The sequence below is a fragment of the Meles meles genome, chromosome 12, assembly GCF_922984935.1.
Source record: "Meles meles chromosome 12, mMelMel3.1 paternal haplotype, whole genome shotgun sequence".
NCBI lineage: Eukaryota > Metazoa > Chordata > Mammalia > Carnivora > Mustelidae > Meles > Meles meles.
This window is the reverse complement of record NC_060077.1, coordinates 75,510,939-75,533,403: the sequence shown is the minus strand read 5'-3', so window position 1 is coordinate 75,533,403 and position 22,465 is coordinate 75,510,939. Positions and strand designations below refer to the sequence as shown.

The following is a 22,465-nucleotide window of genomic DNA, read 5'->3' as shown; positions in this document are numbered from 1 at the left end:
CCTTTTAGCACTGTATCATCCCATTATTAAACTGTTATTTGCATATACCATATACCTTAAAATATTTATAAAAATTAAAACTAACATATATGGAGAAGTTACACCATAACAATTTTGATATTCCTTTAGCCAACTTAAAAGTAGATGCTACTTGTATCAAAAAGTCTACTTAAGAGATTTTGGATAGAAACCAGGAAGAGAAAAAAAAAAAAAAAAAAAAAAGAAACCAGGAAGAGTTTCCTAATAACCCAAAACCAGAAGATAAAATGATGAGGATGCTCCAGAAAATTAAGTCCACATAAGCTTCAATAACAGACATCATCCATCTTTGAATACTGGACATTTGCTGGCCTGAAGACCAAAGTCAGACTGTAGGACATAGTGTGGGTCCTCTCAGTTCACATTCTGGTATTTTGGCATAAAATGAGGATAGGTCACAAAACCTACGCACATTTTCAAGTTTGTTTTTTAAAGAATATATAATACTCAAACCAATCACAGAATAATGCATGGCTTATAATTTCTTTGTCAGTTTAAGCAACAGGAAATAAAATACATCTTTGTTCTGTGATGACTATTTATTTGTTGGACCGTTTTATTTTCCTCTTCACATTTTCGGTGACTGTTTCCCACTGGTATCATCAACCAGGTCTCTCAGGCGAGATAAATGGTGCAAAGCCCTTCATTAAAAAGTATAAAACACATTATAAACCAATATTAAGGACTGAAGAGACAATGCAGACAGCAACAAATGGTGATTACATTGTTTATTAACTTCAAAATTAGTATGAAAAATGAATTTATAGAATAAGTATCAAACATTTAGAACTTTTCTTTATAAAACCTTGAGATCTGAATAACTGAGGGCTAAAATAATTCATTTAAATTTTATAAACATTTACTTTAAAAAATATGTTTTTGACATTCAAGGGGTTTTTTTTTTTTTTGAAAGTTTGCCAAAAAGTTTAATAATAATAGGTTTTATTTGCATCACACTTAACATTTTGTTCATGTCATTTTTACAACAGCTTTGTGAAATTATACCTTTTCTTTTGGAATACTGTTTATATCATTTAAGAAAGAAAGCACATTCATTAAGATGTATATTCAGGATAGCTAAAATTTAAAAAATAGCACTGAACGATCAATTACAGTTGAGGAAAACTCATTTTTAATGAGCATAAGGGGAAACAAATGAAAATTTCACAGTATAATACATGGTTTTTTTCCTCTAAAATAAAGCTAAGGGGGTGCATGGGTGGCTCAGTAGTTAAGCATCTGCCTTCCGCTCGGGTCATGATCCCAGGGTCCTGGGATCGAGCACCATATCAGGTTCCCTGCTCAGTGGGTAGTTTGCTTCTCCCTTCCAGCTCCCCCTGCTTGTGTTCCCTCTCTCATTGTATCTTTCTCTGTCAAATAAATAAATTCTTAAAAAATAAAAATAAAATAAAATAAAGCTAAGATTATAGGTCAAGTCTCAGTAGAGAAAACTTAATAATCCATCAAATAAAACCAAGAAAAGAGGGGCCCTTAACTTTCCAGTCTTGCTCTAAATATATTCTTCCTTTTTTTCTCTCCCCTATTATTCATTCAGATCCCTAAAGACCATCCAGAAAATGTCAGTTAACCATTTTTCAGGTCTCTGACAAATAAGAGACCAACAAAAACAAGTAATGTAACAACTGCTAGTAATTTCTAAATTGAGTTAAAAGGAGATGACTACAATACCCTATTTTTATGGCCTCTAACACAGGTTTGGTAAATGTATATTAAATAAAATACATCTTCCACTTGACCCAGGATATGGAGATGGAAGAAACTAGTACTGCTAATTACTGCATTATATCTATTTCCCTGCACTCTACTACTTGGACACTTTTACTCAAATGTAATAAGAATCTGGATTTGGGGGCACCTATGTGGCTGAGTGGGTTAAGCCTCTGCCTTTGGTTCAGGTCCTGATCTCAGGGTCCTGGGATCGAGCCCCACATCGGGCTCTCTGCTCAGCGGGGAGCCTGCTTCCCCCTCTTTCTCTGCTTGCCTCTCTGCCTACTTGTGATCTGTCAAATAAATAAATAAAATGTTTTTTAAAAATCTGAATTTTGCCACCCTTTTGGCAACTTCAGCTAAGATTTGAGATTCTCATCTTCATTAACTAAATTACAACAGATTACCCAAAGTTATCATGTAGTAAGAGGTAAAATTAATTAGACTCTATCATTTCTACAGCCTACAGTAATATCTCTTTATCAAAAATTATTTTCTTCCTAGAGACACACATTTATCAGAAAGAAGATAATGCATGAATATACTTTGGACTTAAATCTACCTTCTTCTTTTCGGGCATATCATTTAGCAACCTGATTCAAAAGAAGGAGGGGCACCAAGTTGGCTCAGTCAGTGGAGTGTGAGACTCTTGATCTCAGGGCTATGAGTTCAAGACCCATACTGGGTGTAGAGATTACTTCAAAATAAAATCATAAAAAAAAAAGGAAGGAAGAAAGGGTGAGAGGGAGGGAGGGGTAAGCAGCTAGAGTCTTATCTTACTGTTTACAACTCTGAGGGTCACAGACCCCTTGGATTTAGAGGGTTTATGAAATTGGATGGGGGGGGGATCTTCATCTTTATTTCACTAAATGCTATCTGTAAATTAGCATTTCCTTCCATTATGAATGTAAGCAATAGACCAAAATCTGTGACCTCATCTGCCACAGAAATCAGAGGTATTTTTTATCACATTATAGTCACTGCAGGTATCTCAAAATACCTTTTATATTTACCACTACTTAAAAATTACAATACTCATATATAATAGTTATAAAACTACATTGATTATTAACCCCATTGCTAAAACATATATATTCCAAGTCTTTCTCCCTACAGTCCTAAAGTTTTTATGACAAACTGGCCAACTATTAGACAACTCTGAGCCTTGTTATTCATCCACTGAAGAGTGAAGTCTTCCTAGTGGCCGTGAGATTGATGCTTTCCAATATTCCCTTACTCTGTTTGCTGACCAACATGTGAAAGGTAAATAAAAGACCACAGCATGGTTTAACACTTTTATTCAAGTGATGTAAAAGGCCTTCATACTAATAGGTTTTTATAAAATGAATTTTAACTTACCTATATTTTAAATATCTTATTTGAATGCATTATTTATGTCTTTAAAAAACAATGTTAGGGAGAAAGAAGAACAATGGGAAGGAAAGGGAAGAGTGTAGTATGATGGGAATTAAAAAAAAAAAAAAAGCTATGTAGAAATGTGAAACCTATACAATCAGTTAGCAATTCCTTTGATTTAACCTCTATCTGCCCTGCTAAGAATAAGGCAATCAATCTACTTAGACAACAGGCTATCAGAAGTGATTTGCTATTATGTGTAGAGACAAGCGCAGAATAAAATTATAGAAGTAAATTATTCTTGAGTTTCTTCTCTAAAAAAGTGAAAAAGCAAGTTAATGGGGAAAATACCAATTTAAGAGTCATGTTACATACAACACTGAATAGTCATTCATCTTAAAAATTGAAATAAAAAGGAGCGCCCACTGGGTGGCCCAGTGGGTTAAGCCTCTGCCTTCGGCTCAGGTCATGGTCCCAGGGTCCTGGGATGGAGCCCTGCATCGGGCTCCCTGCTCAGCAGGGAGCCTGCTTCCTCCTCTCTCTCTCTCTGCCTGCATCTCTGCCTACTTGTGATCTCTCCCTGTGTGTCAGGTAAATAAAAAAAATCTTTAAAAAAAAAAATTGAAATAAAAAAACTCATGTCTTATTGTGAGAAAGTATATATCAACGAGCATTAGAATAAACAGAAATCAACCCACAGAAATTCAGTAATGGACTGATTATATGAAAGCAATTTAACTGTATTTCAACTTACTCACTGATATCTTGCATATGGTTTCCTGTTAGTACTGCTATATTGGTTGTTCTTAAATACCGTTTACTGGCCTATATTCAGCCTAGTGTCCAGCAGCAACTGAACAAACTGCTGACCACTGCCTAGATTTTAGTAGAGTACACTAGAATAAGAGAAAAATCTTTAGGATAATGTTTAGCAAATCTGAGAGTTAATTTTGTCTATTTCTAGCATATAATGAAGACTAGAAAATTGAGCAAGAGAAGAGAACTGAGAAACAGGACAACTTTCTAGCTATCATTAAGTCTTCAGAGCATGGCCTTTAGTACTGAGAACTATAAAACGTTACACATTCTTTTCCAAATTATACATAACACAATATATTCCAAAGCCAATACAAATTATTTTTGGATGATTGATGGTTTTACAATCCTTTATAGCATATGAGCAATATACTATTGCTCATTCTTCACAGCTAGCCTGGGTAGAGCAGTTGGTGGCTTACATGACATACAAGATTCTAGAAAAGGCCCCTACTCAAAAACCACAAGTTTTTCATTTGCTAAGATGACAAGTTTCTCTTATTGAGGTTTAAGTTAATAAGTTTTATTTAATAAGTAATAGTTAATAAGATTTTAGTTAATAATATGAGTTCCAGGAGCCCCCAAAGTTACTACTATTAAAAAATAAATTCTGGAGGAGGGGGAGGTGCCTGAGTGGCTCAGAGGGTTAAGCCTCTGCCTTTAGCTCAGGTCCTGATCTCAGGGTCCTGAGATCGAGCTCCACGTTGGGCTCTCTGCTCAGCGGAGAGACTGTTTCCCCCTCTTTCTCTGCCTACTTGTGATCTCTCTCTGTCAAATAAATAAATAAAATCTTAAAAAAAAAATTCTGGGGTGCCTGTGTGGCTCAGTCATTAAGCCTCTGTCTTCAGCTCAGGTCAAGATCCCAGGGTCCTGGGATGGAGCCCCGCATCGGGCTCCCTGCTCAACAGGAAACCTGCTTCTCCCTCTCTTCTCCCCCTGCTTGTGTTCTCTATCTCTCTGTGTCTCCCTCTGTCAAACAAATAAATAAAATCTTTAAAAAAAATTATTTTAGCTAATAGTGAAAGTATCTACAATTAATAATCAATTTTTGTGGTCATTTAATTACTTATGGCCCAGTGTTCATCTTCACCAAGAAAAACATCTTCCAGGCTATGTACTTTAAATCAGAAAACACATTTAAGTCTGTGACACAAATTCAATATAAATGCTTTTAAGAGGGGCACCTGGGTGGCTCAGTCAGTTAAGCGGTTAAGGTTAAGTGGCTGCCTTTGGCTCAGGTTATGACCCCAAGATCCTGGGATGGAGGCTCCCTGCTCAGTGGGGAGTCTGCTTCTCCCTCTCCCTCTGTCCCTCCCCGCTGCTTGTGCTCTCTTATGTTTTCTCTGCTCTCTCTCTCTCAAATAAATAAATAAAATCCTTTTTAAAAGTGTTTAAATAAATAAATGTTTTTAAGAGACATGGAAAGCCTGAGGTCATCCACTAAGTTTAAATTTTAAAGCACAATGAGGCCTTTATCCTAAATAATCAGTTGAGACCCTGCACTAGCCTAAATGGATAATGTACCACTATCATTAATAAGAGGAGTGTTAGGAACACATGCTATAGAATCAGACTATTTGGTTTGAAACCCACTGCTACCTCTTACTAGCTATGTGACCTTGGACAGTTACTTTATTACTTGATCTTTATTACCTGATCTGAATTATGAAAATAATGATAGTACTTAACCTCATAGGGTTGTAAAGATCACAGGAATTACATTCAAAAGCACTGACACTGACACTTGGCAAGTGTTCAATAAATGTTAGTACCATTATTCACTGATTCTTACTAGCTAGGAACACTATAATGGCAAGCTATAAAGAAAGAGGCATTATTTCTACCCAGAAGACTGTAAGTAGAGGGGGAAAAAATCATACATACATGTGTTTTTAAACTATAGAAACAAAAAAATATGTGTGTGCATGTGGCAATTAAGAGTCCTAAGTTTACATGTCTAGTGTTTCACTTTTCCACCACATTTCCTTAGAAACCAAATCCTCAGCAAATTCTGAAAGGACAAAAGGTAGATAATATTTGTTTAGCCCCATTTATGGCCAAGTGAAAGATATTACTAAAGTAAAAAATTTCAATCTCAGAATGTCCTAAAGTTCAGTATTCCATCTTCTGAGGGTATTTCATACTCACACAACCAAACCCATGAATAAAGACCATTCCCTCTGCAAATAAATACCATGACCAAGGGAAACATATTCATCTCCACATTTTACTTAAGATAATGTAACTAAGAAAGTAGTAGATTAACACCTTTCCAGCATTTAGACCTACTTTTATATCCAGGACATTATTATGTTCACTTTAAGTCTCTGTGGAGATATGTCAAATAATGATACATTTATGATGATTATATTTATCCTAGAGGGGATATATTAAAACACATTTCATGAACAAATTGTTCTTCCATGATATTCATACTAATACTATCTCAAATTGTTGCTGTTAGTCCGAAATGAAAAGAGAATCTCTCTAAACCACTCACATCCTTATGCTTAGGTGTCTAAAGTTATGTCATTAGGTCCTAAGAACATTTTAATAGAAAATAGTCCAAGTTTAAGAGAAAAGTTTAGGACTAACAATGTTCCATGAAGCTTAAGTATACCAAGTGTATCTATTCCTAAGACTATTTAATGCCTCCTATCATCTTCTGATTGCAAAGAAATGGATAAAATCGATATGTATCCATAATATATTCAGAAAGTGGTAGAGAATACTTACTTTTGAAGTGACCTAGTAATAGGAAGCATACTTTCTTTCATCTGTAATTTAGAGAAATTATCTTCCGAAGCCTATAGAAACACCAAATATAAGATATTGAAAATACTATGTAACGATAAACTTAAGTACCATTTAATATGTGAATAAAAAGAACAATAAAAAATATTGTCTGTATTTCCAAGGAAATAATTCTAGCAAGTAATTTTCAATGAAGCATTACCTATTTTCTCTTTATTCTAGGGGTGCCTGGGTGGCTCAGTTGGTTAAGCATTCACCTTTGGTTCAGGTCATGATGCCAGGGTCCTGAGATCAAGCCCCATGTTGGGTTCCCTGCTCAGTGAGGAGCTTGCTTCTCCCTCTCCCCACTCTCCCCCTTCCCTGCTTGTGGTCTTTCTAATAAATAAATAAAACCTTTTATTTATTTTTAAAGATTTTATTTGACAGAGAGAGAGACAGTGAGAGAGGGAACACAAGCAAGGGGAGTGAGAGGGAGAAGCAGGCTTCCCGCTGAGCAGGGAGCCCAATGTGGGGCTCATCCCAGGACCCTGGGATTATGACCTGAGCCGAAGGCAGATGCTTAATGATTGAGCCACCCAGGCACCCCTAAATTAAAAAAAAAATTTTTTGAGATTTTATTTATTTATTTGACAGAGAGAGACATAGAGAGGAACAGAAGCAGGAGGAGTGGGAGAGGGAAAGCAGGTTTCCCGCCGAGCAGGGAGCCCAATGTGGGGCTCGATCCTAGGACCCTGGGATCATGACCCGAGCCGAAGGCAGATGCCTAACGACTGAGCCACCCAGGCGCCCCCCTAAATAAAATGTTTTAAAAAATAAATATTTTCTCTTGATTCTAAAACTGTAACTACTATTTAAGATTCATCTTTCAAGTATGCTTCTAAATGTATGTCCAATAAAAATGAAACCTTGACTTGAAATTATAACTGTAAGAACAAGGTTACATCTCAATGATGTCTAAAAAAAGGATGGAATACACTCAATTTGCTAATCATTTAAAAGTACAGACAAAAATTAAGTTACTACAATTCAGGGTGTGACAGTTTCCAAGAGCTGATCCATTCGTTTGTAATTAAAACTGAATTTCATAAAGCTCTAATGAATAAGAATTACAAAACAGTGACAATAAAAATATTTATTAAGCATATACCAGCTATTTTTTTAATCAGGTGCCAAGTACTAGATAATAAGTACTTCACATAGTTTATCTCAATTTATCTTCTCAACCTCATTTTACAGAAGAGGAAGCAGAAACTAAAAAGGTTAAGTGATTTGTACAAATATTGCACTTGCTAGTTAAGTGGTAGAATTAGAATTCACAATCAGATTTGGGAGAACATAAACCCTCTGTAAACACTGTACTACTGTGAAGAAAATTCAATCCCTACAGAACAGCAGTCCAAAGCACAAAGAATTTCCAAGTTCCTAGAAAATACACAAAAACCCAATGGTTTTAAATGATAAAATTTTACATCAACTGTAAGAAGAGCCAACCTCATGGTAACAAAACAAAACTTCAGAAAACAAAAGTTATGTGGAGAAGTCTAAAGTTGAAAAGGTTTTCTAAGCCTCCCCAAATATAAATACAGAAAGTTGGATTATACAGATAATTTTGTAGAACGTTAAAAAACAACTATAATTCTCCCATACTACAGTTGTAACATTGTTAGATCTAAATAAGATGCTGTATTTATAACCAATCATGAACTAAACAGAACAATCCATTTAGGGGTACACACAACTACAGAAATCTATTAGTATTAATTTGAGTAAGTTAATTTCTGAAAAAAATAATAGCACAACTCTACAACATGTGTTATGTGGCATATTTATTAACATAAAACTATAGTGGTCAAGCTGAAAAAGATCTAGAACGAAATCATATCTTCATAGATCTCAATTCACATTCACAGATCTCAATTCATAAATCAAGTTTGTACTTACTTGCTTAATCTCCTCTTCCAGTTCTGCTGTTTTATTCTGATTAAAACTTTCTTGTACTGCCTGAAGATTAAATAACATTTGTTTCAGGGCTTCAACAGGACCATGATGTTTCCCTCCAGAAAGGGTACAGCTCTGAGATTAAAATAGATGAATGAAAAAAAAAAAAAAAGATGAATGATGAACCAAGCAATTCAGGGAGGAAAAGTCATAATTTGTATTATTTTCCCCCAATATAAAATTAGTGCAAAAAAATCAAACAATAAAAGTCAATATCATATTTTGAAAAAATCAAAATTATAACTCAACACCTCCCTTTACCCAGTCCCCAGATGAAGTTACTTACAGACAATCATTATTAAAGTTTGGCAATATTCTTTCTAGTCTCTGCTCTTTTCAAAGAAACAGTACACCTTCACATTTGCAATGCATTCATTCATACATTTAAAATCATAGATTTTTAGAAATGAAAGATCTTCAGAGCTCAGGTAGGTCAACATGCTTTTGGGTATGTAAATGAAGCTGGTTATCAGAGGAATGAGGACTAGAATTTCAAATACAGCATTCTATAAACAATTTTAAGTATGTTTTCACACAAAGAATGCTAGTTTATCACCTATTCATTGACCACACATTACTTGCTACCTAAAAAACACTCATACCTCAATTATCACTGATCTTATCTGTGTCCAAGGAGGGCAACAGCACTACAGGTCAGGATTCTTTTAAGAGAATCTATAAGGGATATTTTTAAACTTCTTTTTTAAAGTCTTCTTACCAAACAATTATTTTTACAAATCTTCCATAGTACATATATCTTCAATATTATGCTATACATATTTCACCAAAATTTTTAAAATAAAGGAAAATAAATGGGGCTTAAAGCCTTGGGGCACCTTGGTCGCTCAGTTGGTTGAGCATCAAACTCTCGGTTTTGGCTCAGGTCATGATCTCTGGGTCATGGGATTGAGCCCTGTGTCAGGAAGTCTGCTTGGGATTCTCATCCTTTCTTCTCCCTCTGACCTTCCCTACCTCTCTCTCTTTCCTCCTCAAATAAAAATAAATCTTTAAAAAACAACAACAAAGAAGGATCCAATTAGACTTATACTCCTGATTCTGACTCTTGTGGACACCACCTGAAGCATCATCTGCAAATTACCTCCATCTAGCACTGACTTAGAAGAATTTCTGGCTGCCTGATGCCTGCCGTAAGGGTTACAAAAGCTTGCCTCTGGAATGAATTTTTCATGCAAACTAGTGATCAGAGTTCCAAAAAAGAAAACAATGAAACAGATTATAGAACTGTACCATTCACTAATGAATATTTAATAAATGTTGCTATATCTGATAGAATTTGTCCTGAGGGGCGCCTGGGTGGCTCAGTGGGTTAAAGCCTCTGCCTTCGGTTCAGGTCATGATCCCAGAGTCCTGGGATCCAGCCCTGCATTGGGCTCTCTGCTTGTCCCGCTCTCTCTGCCTGCCTCTCTGCCTACTTGTGATCTCTGTCTGTCAAATAAATAAATTAAAAAAAAAAAAAAAAAAAAGAATTTGTCCTGAGAATCATCATTAAAACCTGGTAGTGGAATGTCTTAGATAGCTTTTTGTATAGCTTTTTGTATAGCTCTCTCAGAACTACAGTAATGTTTCACATATTCTAATAACCAAATAATTTAAACCAAATACAATGTGGTTTAAACTCAATATCTACAATAAAAGTGAACCACCTAACAGTACTACAATTGAACAACATGACCACAATGAAATGGGTTGGGAAGAAAATAATTCACCAAGGTAACTTTGGAAAGCAATACTTTGACTGGATATAGTAAGGCTAAGATAAAAAGAACTATACATAAATAATGTGATCTAGTTAGTAAATTGTTTCTTACAAGTATATGGATTAACAATTGTCAAAGCAGGCGTATGCTAAGAATACATGAATAGTTAGGATTCCGGATAATAGATGGGATTCTTACCGGTGGAAAGACTTACAAATAAGGAATAGGAAAGGCTAAAACAAACCCTGTAGAACTGGACTGAAGTCAGAGGTATCAGTATGAACGCATGATTTTATACATACATATAAAATATACAGATATAGAAATACAGATGTGCATGTCTTGATTAGTAAACATACATGATTCAGATCTGCCTGCTGAGAAAGTCTAGAATGAATAACATCCCAGTAGCAATAAGCACAACTAGTGCCCAGATCTTAGTTTCTAACTGCCATTTTCCAATTAAAAAAAAAACAACAACAAACCACCATGGCCCCACAGAGAAGTGCTCAAGAAAAAGGATAAGAACATGTCAAAACGACACAGGGGCCAACCTGAAGGAACTCCTTATGGCCAAAACTGAAACAATTTGAGCAACAAAATAACAATATTGTATTAAAAACTTAGAATAATTATCTATTTATGAGTCCCTACCAATACAAATAATTTAATTAATATATGGGGAAGAAAAGGAACAGGTCTTCATTCTACAAGAATTTCAAATTAAAAGAAAAGATCCACCAATGGATGCTAAAATTAGTGAGTGAAGTTTTGAGACTCTTTGCACAGTGTCAAAGTATCTCCCCATATTTATTAATTAGAAGGAGAAACTATAATTTTACTAGAGAGAGGGCCAATAAACACCAAGTGTTCAAGGTTAAAATCACAAGTATTAACATAATTTCATATATTATTACATTAACACATTGCTGTGGACTGAATGTGTGTCCCCCTAAAATTCTTATGTTGAAACCTAATCCCAATGAGATGGTATTTGGAAAAAGGAATTTTGTGAGGTAATTAGGTCGCAAGGGTGGAGTCCTCATGAATGGGCTTAGTGCCCTCATAAGAAGAAACACAAGAGAGCCTGCTTCCTCCCTGTTCTCTGCCTGTGGGAGAGCATATGGAGAAGATGGCCATCTGCAAACTAGGAAGCAGGACCTCACCAGACACCTTGATGCTGAACTTCTCAGCCTCCAGAGCTGTGAGAAATAAATGTTGTTTCAGCCACCAGGTCTATGGCATATTTATTACAGTAGCCCAAGACACATATCAGTATATCAATGATATCAATGTATCATGAACCCTCTGGTATGATGCACTGAGAAGGGCATAGCATAATTCCTGTTGCATTCTTGCCAAAACCATAACCTCATTCTAATCATGAAAAAACTTCAGACAAATCCAAATTGAGGAACTATCTACAAAATAACCAACCAGTCAGTACTCTTAAAAACTGTCAAGGTTATGACAGACAAGGACAGACTGAGGAATTGTCACAGACTGAAGTAGATTAAAGAGACATGACAACTAAACACAAATGTTGGACCTTGGAACAGGACATTGGTAGAAAAACTAGTGAAATCAGAGTGAGGCCTGTAGTTTAATTAATAGAATTGTACCTATCTTAATTCCTTGTTTGTGATCATTATAGTATGGTATGTGAGATAACATTAGGGAAGCTGAAAGAAGGGTGAAAGAAAGAACTTTCTATACATCTAAAATTATTAAAAATGAAATAAAAACAACCTGGCAGTGAGATTATGTGTGTAGTGTCAGGGGAAAAGGGACCAGTTGGTTAGTATTTAACACTCACCCATCTCAAACTTAAAAAAACTGCGAATTTGTTCCTCTACCAGTGCTCTTTACCTAAGTAAATGCCATCACTCAATCTTTTAGCTGCTTGACTCAAACACCTTGGATTCATTCTTTGAATTCTATCCCTATCTACTAGGTCTACCTTCAAAATACATGCCAAGTCTGCCCATTTCTGATTACCTTCAATGCACCCACCCTAAGCCAATTCTATCCAGAAAGACTACAAGTTTCCTAACTGGGTTCCCTGCTCCTTTACCAGCTCCTTCTCTGTACTCCATACAGCTGCCATTTTATATTTTAAAATGTAGATCTGATCATTTCATTCCTCCACTCAAAACCCTCCAGTGACTTCTCATCTCACCTAAATAAAACATAAAATCTTCATCACTTATAAGATCCTATATAATCTGGTTCCTGATTACCTCTCCACCTTACCTCTTACCATCCCTTCCCTTGTTCATTCTGATTGAGCTACCCTATTGGACTCTAACATTCCTTGAACATACCAAATACAATTCTGCCTTGGGGTTTCTGCACTTACTATTACCTCTACATGTAAAGATATTTTCCCCATGTGTATTTGGCTTATACACTCATTTTAGATTTTTGCTCAAGTACCACCTCATTAGAGGTTATCCCTGACAACCCTAGCTAAAATTATACCCTCCTTTTCCTATCCGAACTAATTTTTCTTCACAACACTTACAGTACTCCCATATATATATATATATATACATATATATATATATATACTCCCAGCATATATATATATATATATACTCCCTTATATAATATACCCTTATATTATTGTTTAGTTTTTCTGGTTGGAATAAAAAATCTAAGACACAAGGATTTCCTCTTATTCACTACTAGGGATACAGCTCCTAAAAATGTGCTTAGTACTCAAATATCTGCCAAGTAAATACTTGATAATTAAGCTTAACTTACCCAATATCTGCTATAATATCTTACACCAAGTTCTAAGGGTCAAACATTATGACAGCTCTACTTTCTCTAGTAAATTCCACAGAAGGAGTTCATTTTATTACATTTTTTGGCTAACTTTTGAGTACTTAACCTCTCAAATCTCCCATATCTTAAGACTCCAAAAGTATGATTTCAATATTTAACAGCCATGGCTATATTTCTATGTCAAATGATATATAATTTCTTATGTACACATATACACATCTATATTTTAGGGTTACTTACAAGATGCACATATGCTGATTTTGCAAAACTGAATAATAATTTTCCTATTTTAATTTTATCATGATAGATTTATCATATTTTCTTAGAAATCGAACACTCAATAATTAACAATTGTATGGGAAAATATAACTTACTGTATAATGATACGCTTTATATATTGCACCCCCCCCCAAAAAAACCATAATAATTTAAACTCTCCATGATAGTTTAAGCTCCCTGTAGAGTTCAGTCCCAGGTCCCGCTACTTTAGAATATTAAAATAAAATTATCAATAATTCTAGGAGCGATGTGTTTATGCATTTGTGTTAAAAAAGAGGGAATTTGGGTGCCTGGGTGGCTCAGATCATTAAGCGTCTGCCTTTGGCTCAGGTCATGATCTCCAAGTCCTGGGATGGAGCCTTACATCAGGCTCCCAGCTTAGCAGGGAGTCTGCTTCTCCCTCTCCCTCTGCCTCTCCCCCAGCTTATACTCCCTCTCTCTCTCTCTCAAATAAATAAATAAATCTTAAAAAAAGAAAAAAAAGAAAAAGGAAATTTGAATCATTTTTTGTAACACCTTAGAAATTAAAATTTGTATATTAGTCATAAATCCTTTTAATAAGTTAAAAAAACTTTTAGTAAGTTAAAAAGATTTAACTTCACCCACCTGATTATCATTATTTAAAAAATCATCAAGGAACCCTTTAGTACACTTTGCCCTTGAAGTTTGTTGAGGACTATCATCAGAGTTAACAGGAACAGGAGATTTGCTAAATAGGATTTAAGGATATAAGATAGTAATTTAAGTACCCAATTTATAAAAATTCATGTATAACTGAATGATTATCATTTAAACAGAAATAGTCACCAAGAAACAACCATTATAGATACGATTCATATTGATTTTGCTTGGTAATTCCCTCATCTTCTCTCTGAACTCATACCAGAATCTAACCCTTCCTATCTCCTTGTTTCTCCTTTAAAGCTTTAAGTTAAAACTATGAAGAAAGTAAAAACATTAGTCTTTAAATAAATAAACCTTCAACTATAGGCTATACTCTAAAAGCTGGTTTGTTCAAAATAAGCAGTACACTTTCCTAAATAAACAGTTACCCGATGATAGAAAAAACCCCCACAAATATGAGTTTCTACTGGAATGGCAGTTACATGTCCTTCCATGTCAAAGCAATAGGACTTACCCTCCAGAACTAGCATTTACAAAGAGGACAAATTACTGTGGGAAAAATATTAATTTTGAAATTAAAATTCCAGAGTTGAAATTGCAATCCCACTATGTGATTACATATAATTTATTTATCTAAATTTCAGTTTTATATTTATAGTCCACTTATCTTACAGAAGTATTGCATAAATTAACTCTATGTATCTGCAACATGTAATAAATGCTCAATAAATATGTTTATTTCTTGATGTTTCAAGGGATAGTAGAGCAAAGGGTAACCTCAGCAAAAGTCAGAATTTTCCCAAAACAAATTCTATTAGTCACACAGAATAAATAAACTCATTCTCTCTCTTATTCATATATCAATCTAAACTATGTTTCTAGGAATGCCTGGGTGGCTCAGTCAGTTAAACGTCTGCCTTTGGCTTAGGTCATGATCCCAAGGTCCTGGGATGGAGTCCCACATCGGGCTCCTTGCACATCAGGGAGCCTGCTTCTCTCTGCTCACCGCTCCCCTGCTCCCCCTGCTCATGTGTGCGGGATTGTATGCACTCTCTGACAAAATAAATAAATAATCTTTTAAAAAAGAAAAAAAAAGTGTTTCTAACTCAAGTGCTCAGATACCTAAGAATCCTTCTCTAACATTTAAATGTCACAATTCCATTTTTTTCTTAATAATTAACAGTACTTCATTATTGGTTCATTTGATTTGTAACTTACTATGAGCTTTTCTTGCTCCTAAGTAATCTTTTTGCCCATCCTTTACAAAAGGAGTTTGCACATCCATCCACTACCATCAAAAAGCATTTACCAGATGACTGAAGAGGAGTGTGGAGTACATAGGGATTCACTATACTATTCTTCTACTTTTGTATTTTTTTGAAATTTTTCATTACAAAAACGTTAAATAAACAAAAAATATTTATCTGATTGCGGTTATGTTCTACCTTCTGGTATACTACCTTCAATACTTCCTAGACAATTTTTGTTTTGATGATAGATTGACAGTAAGTTGTCAACATCACACTTGGCTGAGGTCAGGTCTATTACTTCTCCTCACAGTCCATCATTCATTTTATGTACAAACATATCCATCACAATATGAATTCAATCTTCCAAAAGTAAGTATCTACACATAAGGTATTGGACCAAACCAATGATTGTAATAATAATCATACAAGCATAAATTATATTATCTAATTACATAGTACACTACACACATTCCAAAATTTTTTTTTTTTAAGATTTTATTTATTTATTTGACAGAGAGAGATCACAATAGGCAGAGAGGCAGACAGAGAGAGTGAGAGGAAAGCAGGCTCCCCGCCAAGCAGAGAGCCCGATGCGGGACTCGATCCCAGGACCCCGAGATCATGACCTGAGCCGAAGGCAGCGGCTTAAACCACTGAGCCACCCAGGCGCCCCCAAAATTTTACTCTTAAATACCTCTGATACTATTTGCTCACCCATTTTGAGTGCAAGTGAAAGCAAAGTATTACAGTTATAGTACTTTACAAAGGTGACCTCACAAGAAAGTAAGAAATTAGAAAATAAGTTTAAGAATTAAGTGAGCTAGTTTTAACCCAAGTTTTAAAAAATAAAGATACTATTGAACCAACATTGAGAAATGAAGCTAAATATGGAAAAAAAATATTCTGGATAATCATCACCATTTGAACAACTACAAGAAAGCTTATCATAAGTCAGAAATTGTCTTAAGTAGAGTGCCTGGGTGGCTCAGTTGTTAGACATCTGTCTTGGGCTCAGGTCATGATCCCAGGGTCTTGGGTTCGAGCCCCATATCAGGCCCCCTGCTCAGCGGGAAGCCTGCTTCTCCCTCTCCCACTCCCCCAGCTTGTGTTCCCTCCCTCACTGTGTCTCTGTCAAATAAATAAAATCTTTTAAGAAAAATTGTCTTACGTACCTTATATATATTTTCTAATCAAATGAATTCTCATAGCAACCCCAAATAGAAAAATAATTTATATAAGGTCTTATACAAGGTAGAAGTAACTTGTACAAAGCAGAATTTGTACAAAGCAGTAGTAATTTGTAAAAAGCAGAAGTATAACTTATACAAGGTGTTAGCAAAGAAGTCACAGAGCTGGAATTCCAAACCAGATTTATACTCAGTGTCCACATTCAAAAAAAATAAGACGTTCCTAAGAAGTGATAAAGAATGGATACAGGAATTAACAGACTCTGTCTATAACAGACTATAAAAGAATGAAAGTTTAGACAATAGAAGATGATAAATTTTCAGAGCCTAAGGCAGGATACAGGGTTACCAAGAATGTGTTTCTGATGAGTTCAGATGTAAAAACATTACTAGGGAAAAAACTCTCCTACCTAAGCTCAATTCTTACTCCACACTCACACTCATAGGTATCTAGGTAAACACTGCTTAAATTCTTCTGAGAAGCTATGTCACAGGAAGGTTAAGCATACAAATGAAAATAATGTTAGAAACTACAAAAATTTATACCACAGACCATACAAAAATTGCACCACTGTTTAAGGAAAATAACAGCAAAAGTAAAAGATAAATGAAAAGAAGTGGATAGCTGCATAACTCCACATACGGAGAGAATATAGAAGGAGAAAGAACTTATTGGCTATGATTCTTCATATTAAATATAAATCACTATTTTATAGTGCAACACAAGAAACATGTAACAAAGACAAGTTATATAATGTGCCTAAGGTTATGAAACATTACACCATCTTGTGGTAACAACTGAAAAATGCAGTTTAAAGAAAACACAAAGCAATGTTCTATACAATTAACATTCATTATTATTGTTAATTATCATTCATTTATTTAAAAAATAAATAAGCTGTTCACATGACATTTTTCATTTGGAAAACTAACAAGTTTTTTCATCGTAACTTACGTACAAAGTAACAGGAATATTTTCCCATGATCTTTCTGCTTCAAGTTTATCTAATGAACAAGGACTATCATCCTTTTTTGTAGACTTCGGTAACTCTTTAGTACAATGCTCTAGATTTCTCTTGGCCTTCAGGATAAGCAATTCAATTTTGTCACCTAATTTAAAAGATTAAATTAATTTAAAAGAAAAAAACCAAATAGAAACCACAGCAAAATCTCAAAGGCAACAAATAAGAATTCAGATTAATTTGGAATATACACATAACTGTAACAATAAACTTTTTTAATATGACATTTCAAAGAAGAAAAGGGAAGAAAAGACATTTCCTAGGCACAAAATGCTACACAAAAGAAGACCATAGTGTTCAAAAGATTTATCATCTCATCATTACATCAAGAATATAGCATAAAAGCTCCTAGACATTAGGTCAAATTTACAGCACTTCCTTTGGTTCTTAAAAACAAAGCAAACAAAACAAAACAATTACCACTGAATGGCTTTTTGGTTTGTCCTGGGAGAAGTGGATTCTCACACTGACACTGGCTATGTTCAGAATCACATTTATATTCATTAACTAATCCTTTATCATCACTCAAGGAGTCTGAAATGTTTGAGGGTTCAAAGGAATATTCAAAACTATCTAATTTGTTCATAAGTTGAGAAGTTCTTTGTGCCTGGCAACTATGTGTAGGGGAACACTGATCTTCTTTAAATATTTTAGAAATCCTTTTTTGACTATTTGTATCAGGTAGCAAGTCTTGATGGTGGAGCCAGACTGGATACGTGAAATCAGGTAGACTAGTTATTCCTGAAACATTAAGGTCAGATTTCTGGCTAGTGAGCCATCTTGGGTAATTCTTTTCAAGTTTGTGTTCTGAACTGTCTTTGAAAGACAACTTCTTGGAAAATGATAAAGATGGATCAGAAACATACTTATTAGTCTTATTCACAAGTTTTGGGTTTTTTAGCCTACCACGTTGCTTTCCATTTTTATTTATGTATACAACAGGAGTAACTAAGTTATCTTTGCACATGGGAGTAGAAGGTTCTTGAAAATTTTGATTCTTTTCAGTATCAGATGAGCTCAGTCTTCGAATGCATTTCTTGTTTTTCTTGCTATTTCGGTGACTTGATCCAATGCAAGTTAAAGAAAATGACCCATCTGCTGGAAGTTTTAATAGATCATCAGTTGTTAGGCTAATGCAGTCTATGTCATTAACAGTCATTCTTCTACATGATAAGGACGAGAAGCTTTTTTTGGGATCAAGATTTTCAAAAGCTGAAAAACAAAGCACAGTTCTATTTATTTTCCTACATTATATATAACGATACTTCATAATACTCAAGAGTAAATAGAATTAAGAATTTAAGAATCATTTTTGCTGCTTCCCTTTAGCTTCACTAAAGCTTTGATTCAAAGTATAAAAGATATAGGTTGATGAAATACAATGTGCTTTTTCTTTATATCTCTCTAATTTACTTTAACTAAGTTCTACACTTTTCTCTCCAACTCCTAAATTTTCCCTTGTTCTTTAACTTACTGTTTCTTCAACTTTTCTCATCATACCGGATGCACTAATACACTCACATTAATATTGGTCACTTAAAGGGCGCCTGGGTGGCTCAGTGGGTTGAGCCTCTGCCTTCGGCTCGGGTCATGATCCCAGGGTCCTGGGATCAAGACCCGCATTTGGCTCTCTGCTCAGCAGGGAGCCTGCTTCTCTCTCTCTCTCTGACTCCCTCTCTGCCTACTTGTGATCTCTGTCAAATAAATAAATAAAATCTTTAAAAAAAAAAATATTGGTCACTTAACTGGCTGCAACCTTGAAGAAAAATATGCACTAAACTAGGTGGAAAACTAGTTTGCTTTCTGCCTATTAAACCTGCAACAGCATTAACACAAAGAGAACAGCTGTTCTAATACTCTTCTAAGAGTTGAATGCAAATTTTTTCCATACAAGGGCCATTCCATAAGTGCTTAAGTGTTACCTGGGTTATCAACAGATGTATTTTCCAAACTTGTCTTTTGGAAGGCTTATCAAGGTAAAACTCTAACATCTTATATATTATCCCACAGAATACAGATCAGGAAGACTAATAGAGTCTTATTAATTGTGATTAATCAAGAATGAATTCAGAAAGACAGGTTTATTTAAAGTCATTAACCTAGTTAATGAAACCTAGAACCACCATGTCAATGCTGTTTCCATTATGCTGTAATAAAATAGCTTAAGGGTTTAGGATCAACCACTTGCTGTTATTAGTTATATTCATCACGTTCCCTCCAAGGTCACAAGATTTTAGCTGAAAATTCATGAGACTCAGAGAATTACAGAACCATTTAAGAAAAATATCCAGACCTCAATATTATAAAAGTCATTTTTACCCCAAAGGAAGAAAACAAAGTGTCTAGCTTTTCAAGATTACAACACATCTCTCAAATACTTCAAATCAGTGGACAAAAATAAAATAAAATAAAATAAAGAATAAAAGCATACCATTGTTTGGTTTACAAATATAGTTGGAGAATTCTGGCATATTAGAACATCTATCAATGTTAATCTTTCCAGTGCTTGCACCAGGATACATTTGGCTTAAATCAAAATCATCAATATAGGCTTGTAGAGCCTGAGAGGCAGAACTATACAGTTTATCCTTATACTGAAAAGAGCCATCAGATTTAGGGGAATTACTACCGCTCAGGCTGCAGCTTGCTAACAGAGAAGATACTGAAGATTGCCGAGAACAAACTCTGTGTTTTGTAATTGACTTTGCCATGGCTTCCTCAAAATGGGTTATTTCTATTCATTTCTCTCAAAAACTGTAATACAAAAACAATAGGTTAAGGTTCCATTAAAAGGATTAACAGCCGTACAGAGACAAATTACTAAATATGTAAACTTTTCACAATCTTCTTTAAAGAATAAAATCCATTTCTATCATCCTTTTAAGGCAATGAACATTACAGATTCTCTATTACTGTCATTATTGTGAGTTCCTTCATCATTGATTTAGAAACATTTATTAAGTACCTACTATGTTCCTGGAATTTTGTATACTTAATTATCTGAGAATAGTACCAAGGGAAGAGTACTCACAATTTTTAAGCCCTAAAAACTTCTCAGGTACAGTATTTTCTTATGGGGATAGATTCTATGACATCACAATATCTAACATTCCCCTATCTAGAATATTTTTCATTTCATAAGCCTACTATCATGCATTACAGATAGTAGGTGCTCAATAAATTTTTAAAGACATCGAATGAGGTATTAGAAACAAGAAGAAACAATAGAGAAGAATATTCACTTTCAATGCTGTAAATGTCAATATGTAACCTTATCCAAATTTTTTCCCCAGCAAAACTCAAGAACAAAATAATTTATAATATTTAGTATAAAGAAATAAACTACCAAGTTTATTGAGTTAGCGAAATGCTCTTTTCCTAAGACATTATCATTGTCTCACCATTTATGGCAATACTCTTACCATTTCCACTTATGTTAAACACTTTCACCCTCTCTTTCAAAACAGACTTAGATAATTTGGAAATTGACAACACATTCTTCTCACTGTTTTTCCATTACTAAAATTGAGAGAATTTGAAAAAGTAAAAGAATAACAAGGCTGCAGTACATGATGTGGCATTCTTTTAAAAAATTAGACCAGTGGAAATGGATCTTCTGTATTAAAAGTGAAAAATTATTGTCTAGGACTTAATACACCCTATAATGTTCTAAAGTTACTATGTTTAACTTTCGGCTATAATTTTGGGAATGTTTAAGTTATAACAACTTTTAATGGAGTCTTAATAACTATCAAATTTGACTTTAAAATATTGAAAGCTTTCCATTCAAAGACAGAGTAAAACATCTTCCTGCCTCAGCAAGAAAGTTGACAGCAGTCAGGGGCAGCAGCAGCAGAACACAACAGTTATTTAGCCTCTTTGATCTCCTTGAATGCTGTGATGTTGGTATATCTCTAAAGAATAGCTAGACTAAATCAGCTTTGTTCTTTCTTTACCCCTTTCACTAATGATGTCTAAATTTTCTCAAGTAAATATCGCTTTACCAAACATTTTCCCCTTATTCCAACACAGTACATGTCACCAATTTAGTTTTGAAAACAAAAACAAACCTCTAAGAGGTTTGTTTTAAGCTGTTGGCTTACAGTTCTCAGTAAGTGGGTAATAACATTTATTTTAATTCACAGGAGGCAGAAAGAAAATCCAGTCAATTTTTATTGTGGAAAGCTTCCAAAAGTATACAAAACTAGAACGAAGAGTTAAATAAAACCTCATGCACCCAATCACCGTTCTTCAAAGAGTTACTAACACACCCCAACTTCTATCCAGCCACTTCAACCCACTTCCGCCACAGTTTGATTTGGAAGCAAATCCATGTATCTTACCATTTCTTCCGCAAACACTTCCGTTCTCATCTCCAAACGGAAATCCATCATTCCGAAGAATAAAATGCTAAACGTATGGCAAAAAAATTTCAACTACCTCTGATTCAAAAACAGAATGTTCAGTGTTAAACAATGGGTACAGCTCACGGGAAACGAGCACCTTCCTAGAAACAACAGCTCAGTGATTTCTGTTTTGAAACCGAACATTTGTTTATTCTACTAATAAACGACGAGCCTTCTTGAGCCCGGAAAGCGAGAATCGCTGGCGCCCCCGCACGAGAGCCTGTCCCACCCGACGCGTTGGGGTACAACCCTTCCGCCCTTTCCTAGAAAACACCCCCCTTCGGGATTCCAGCACCCCCGGCAGTCAGAGACACAGGCTTCAGTTAGGTACTTCCACTCAGAACCATTTATTAGGCAGCAAACCTGAGCTCCCCCGTGGGCGGACGGAGTTTTACCGAGGTGACCCCGCGTAAAGTCCAATTCCCCTCTCGCCCCGCCCTCGTCAATAGACGCCTGGAGTCTCAAGAGGCCCCGCGTCAAGTCCCCTCCGTCTCGTTC

The 22,465-nt window shown here is 35.1% G+C and overlaps 1 protein-coding gene across 1 annotated transcript; it reads right to left on the bottom strand.

Annotated features, from left to right (window-relative positions):
- Positions 1-231: 231 nt before the first annotated feature.
- On the bottom strand, positions 232-22,002 carry C12H18orf54 (chromosome 12 C18orf54 homolog). Its single transcript, XM_046024640.1, has 8 exons — positions 21,905-22,002; positions 19,993-20,315; positions 17,982-18,773; positions 17,499-17,649; positions 14,085-14,187; positions 8,635-8,766; positions 6,676-6,746; positions 232-680 (listed from the first exon to the last, which is right to left on the bottom strand). The coding sequence occupies exons 2-8, from the start codon at positions 20,270-20,272 to the stop codon at positions 608-610; spliced, it is 1,602 nt and encodes a 533-aa protein (XP_045880596.1). The 5' UTR covers positions 20,273-20,315; positions 21,905-22,002; the 3' UTR covers positions 232-607.
- Between the last annotated feature and the right edge of the window lie 463 nt (positions 22,003-22,465).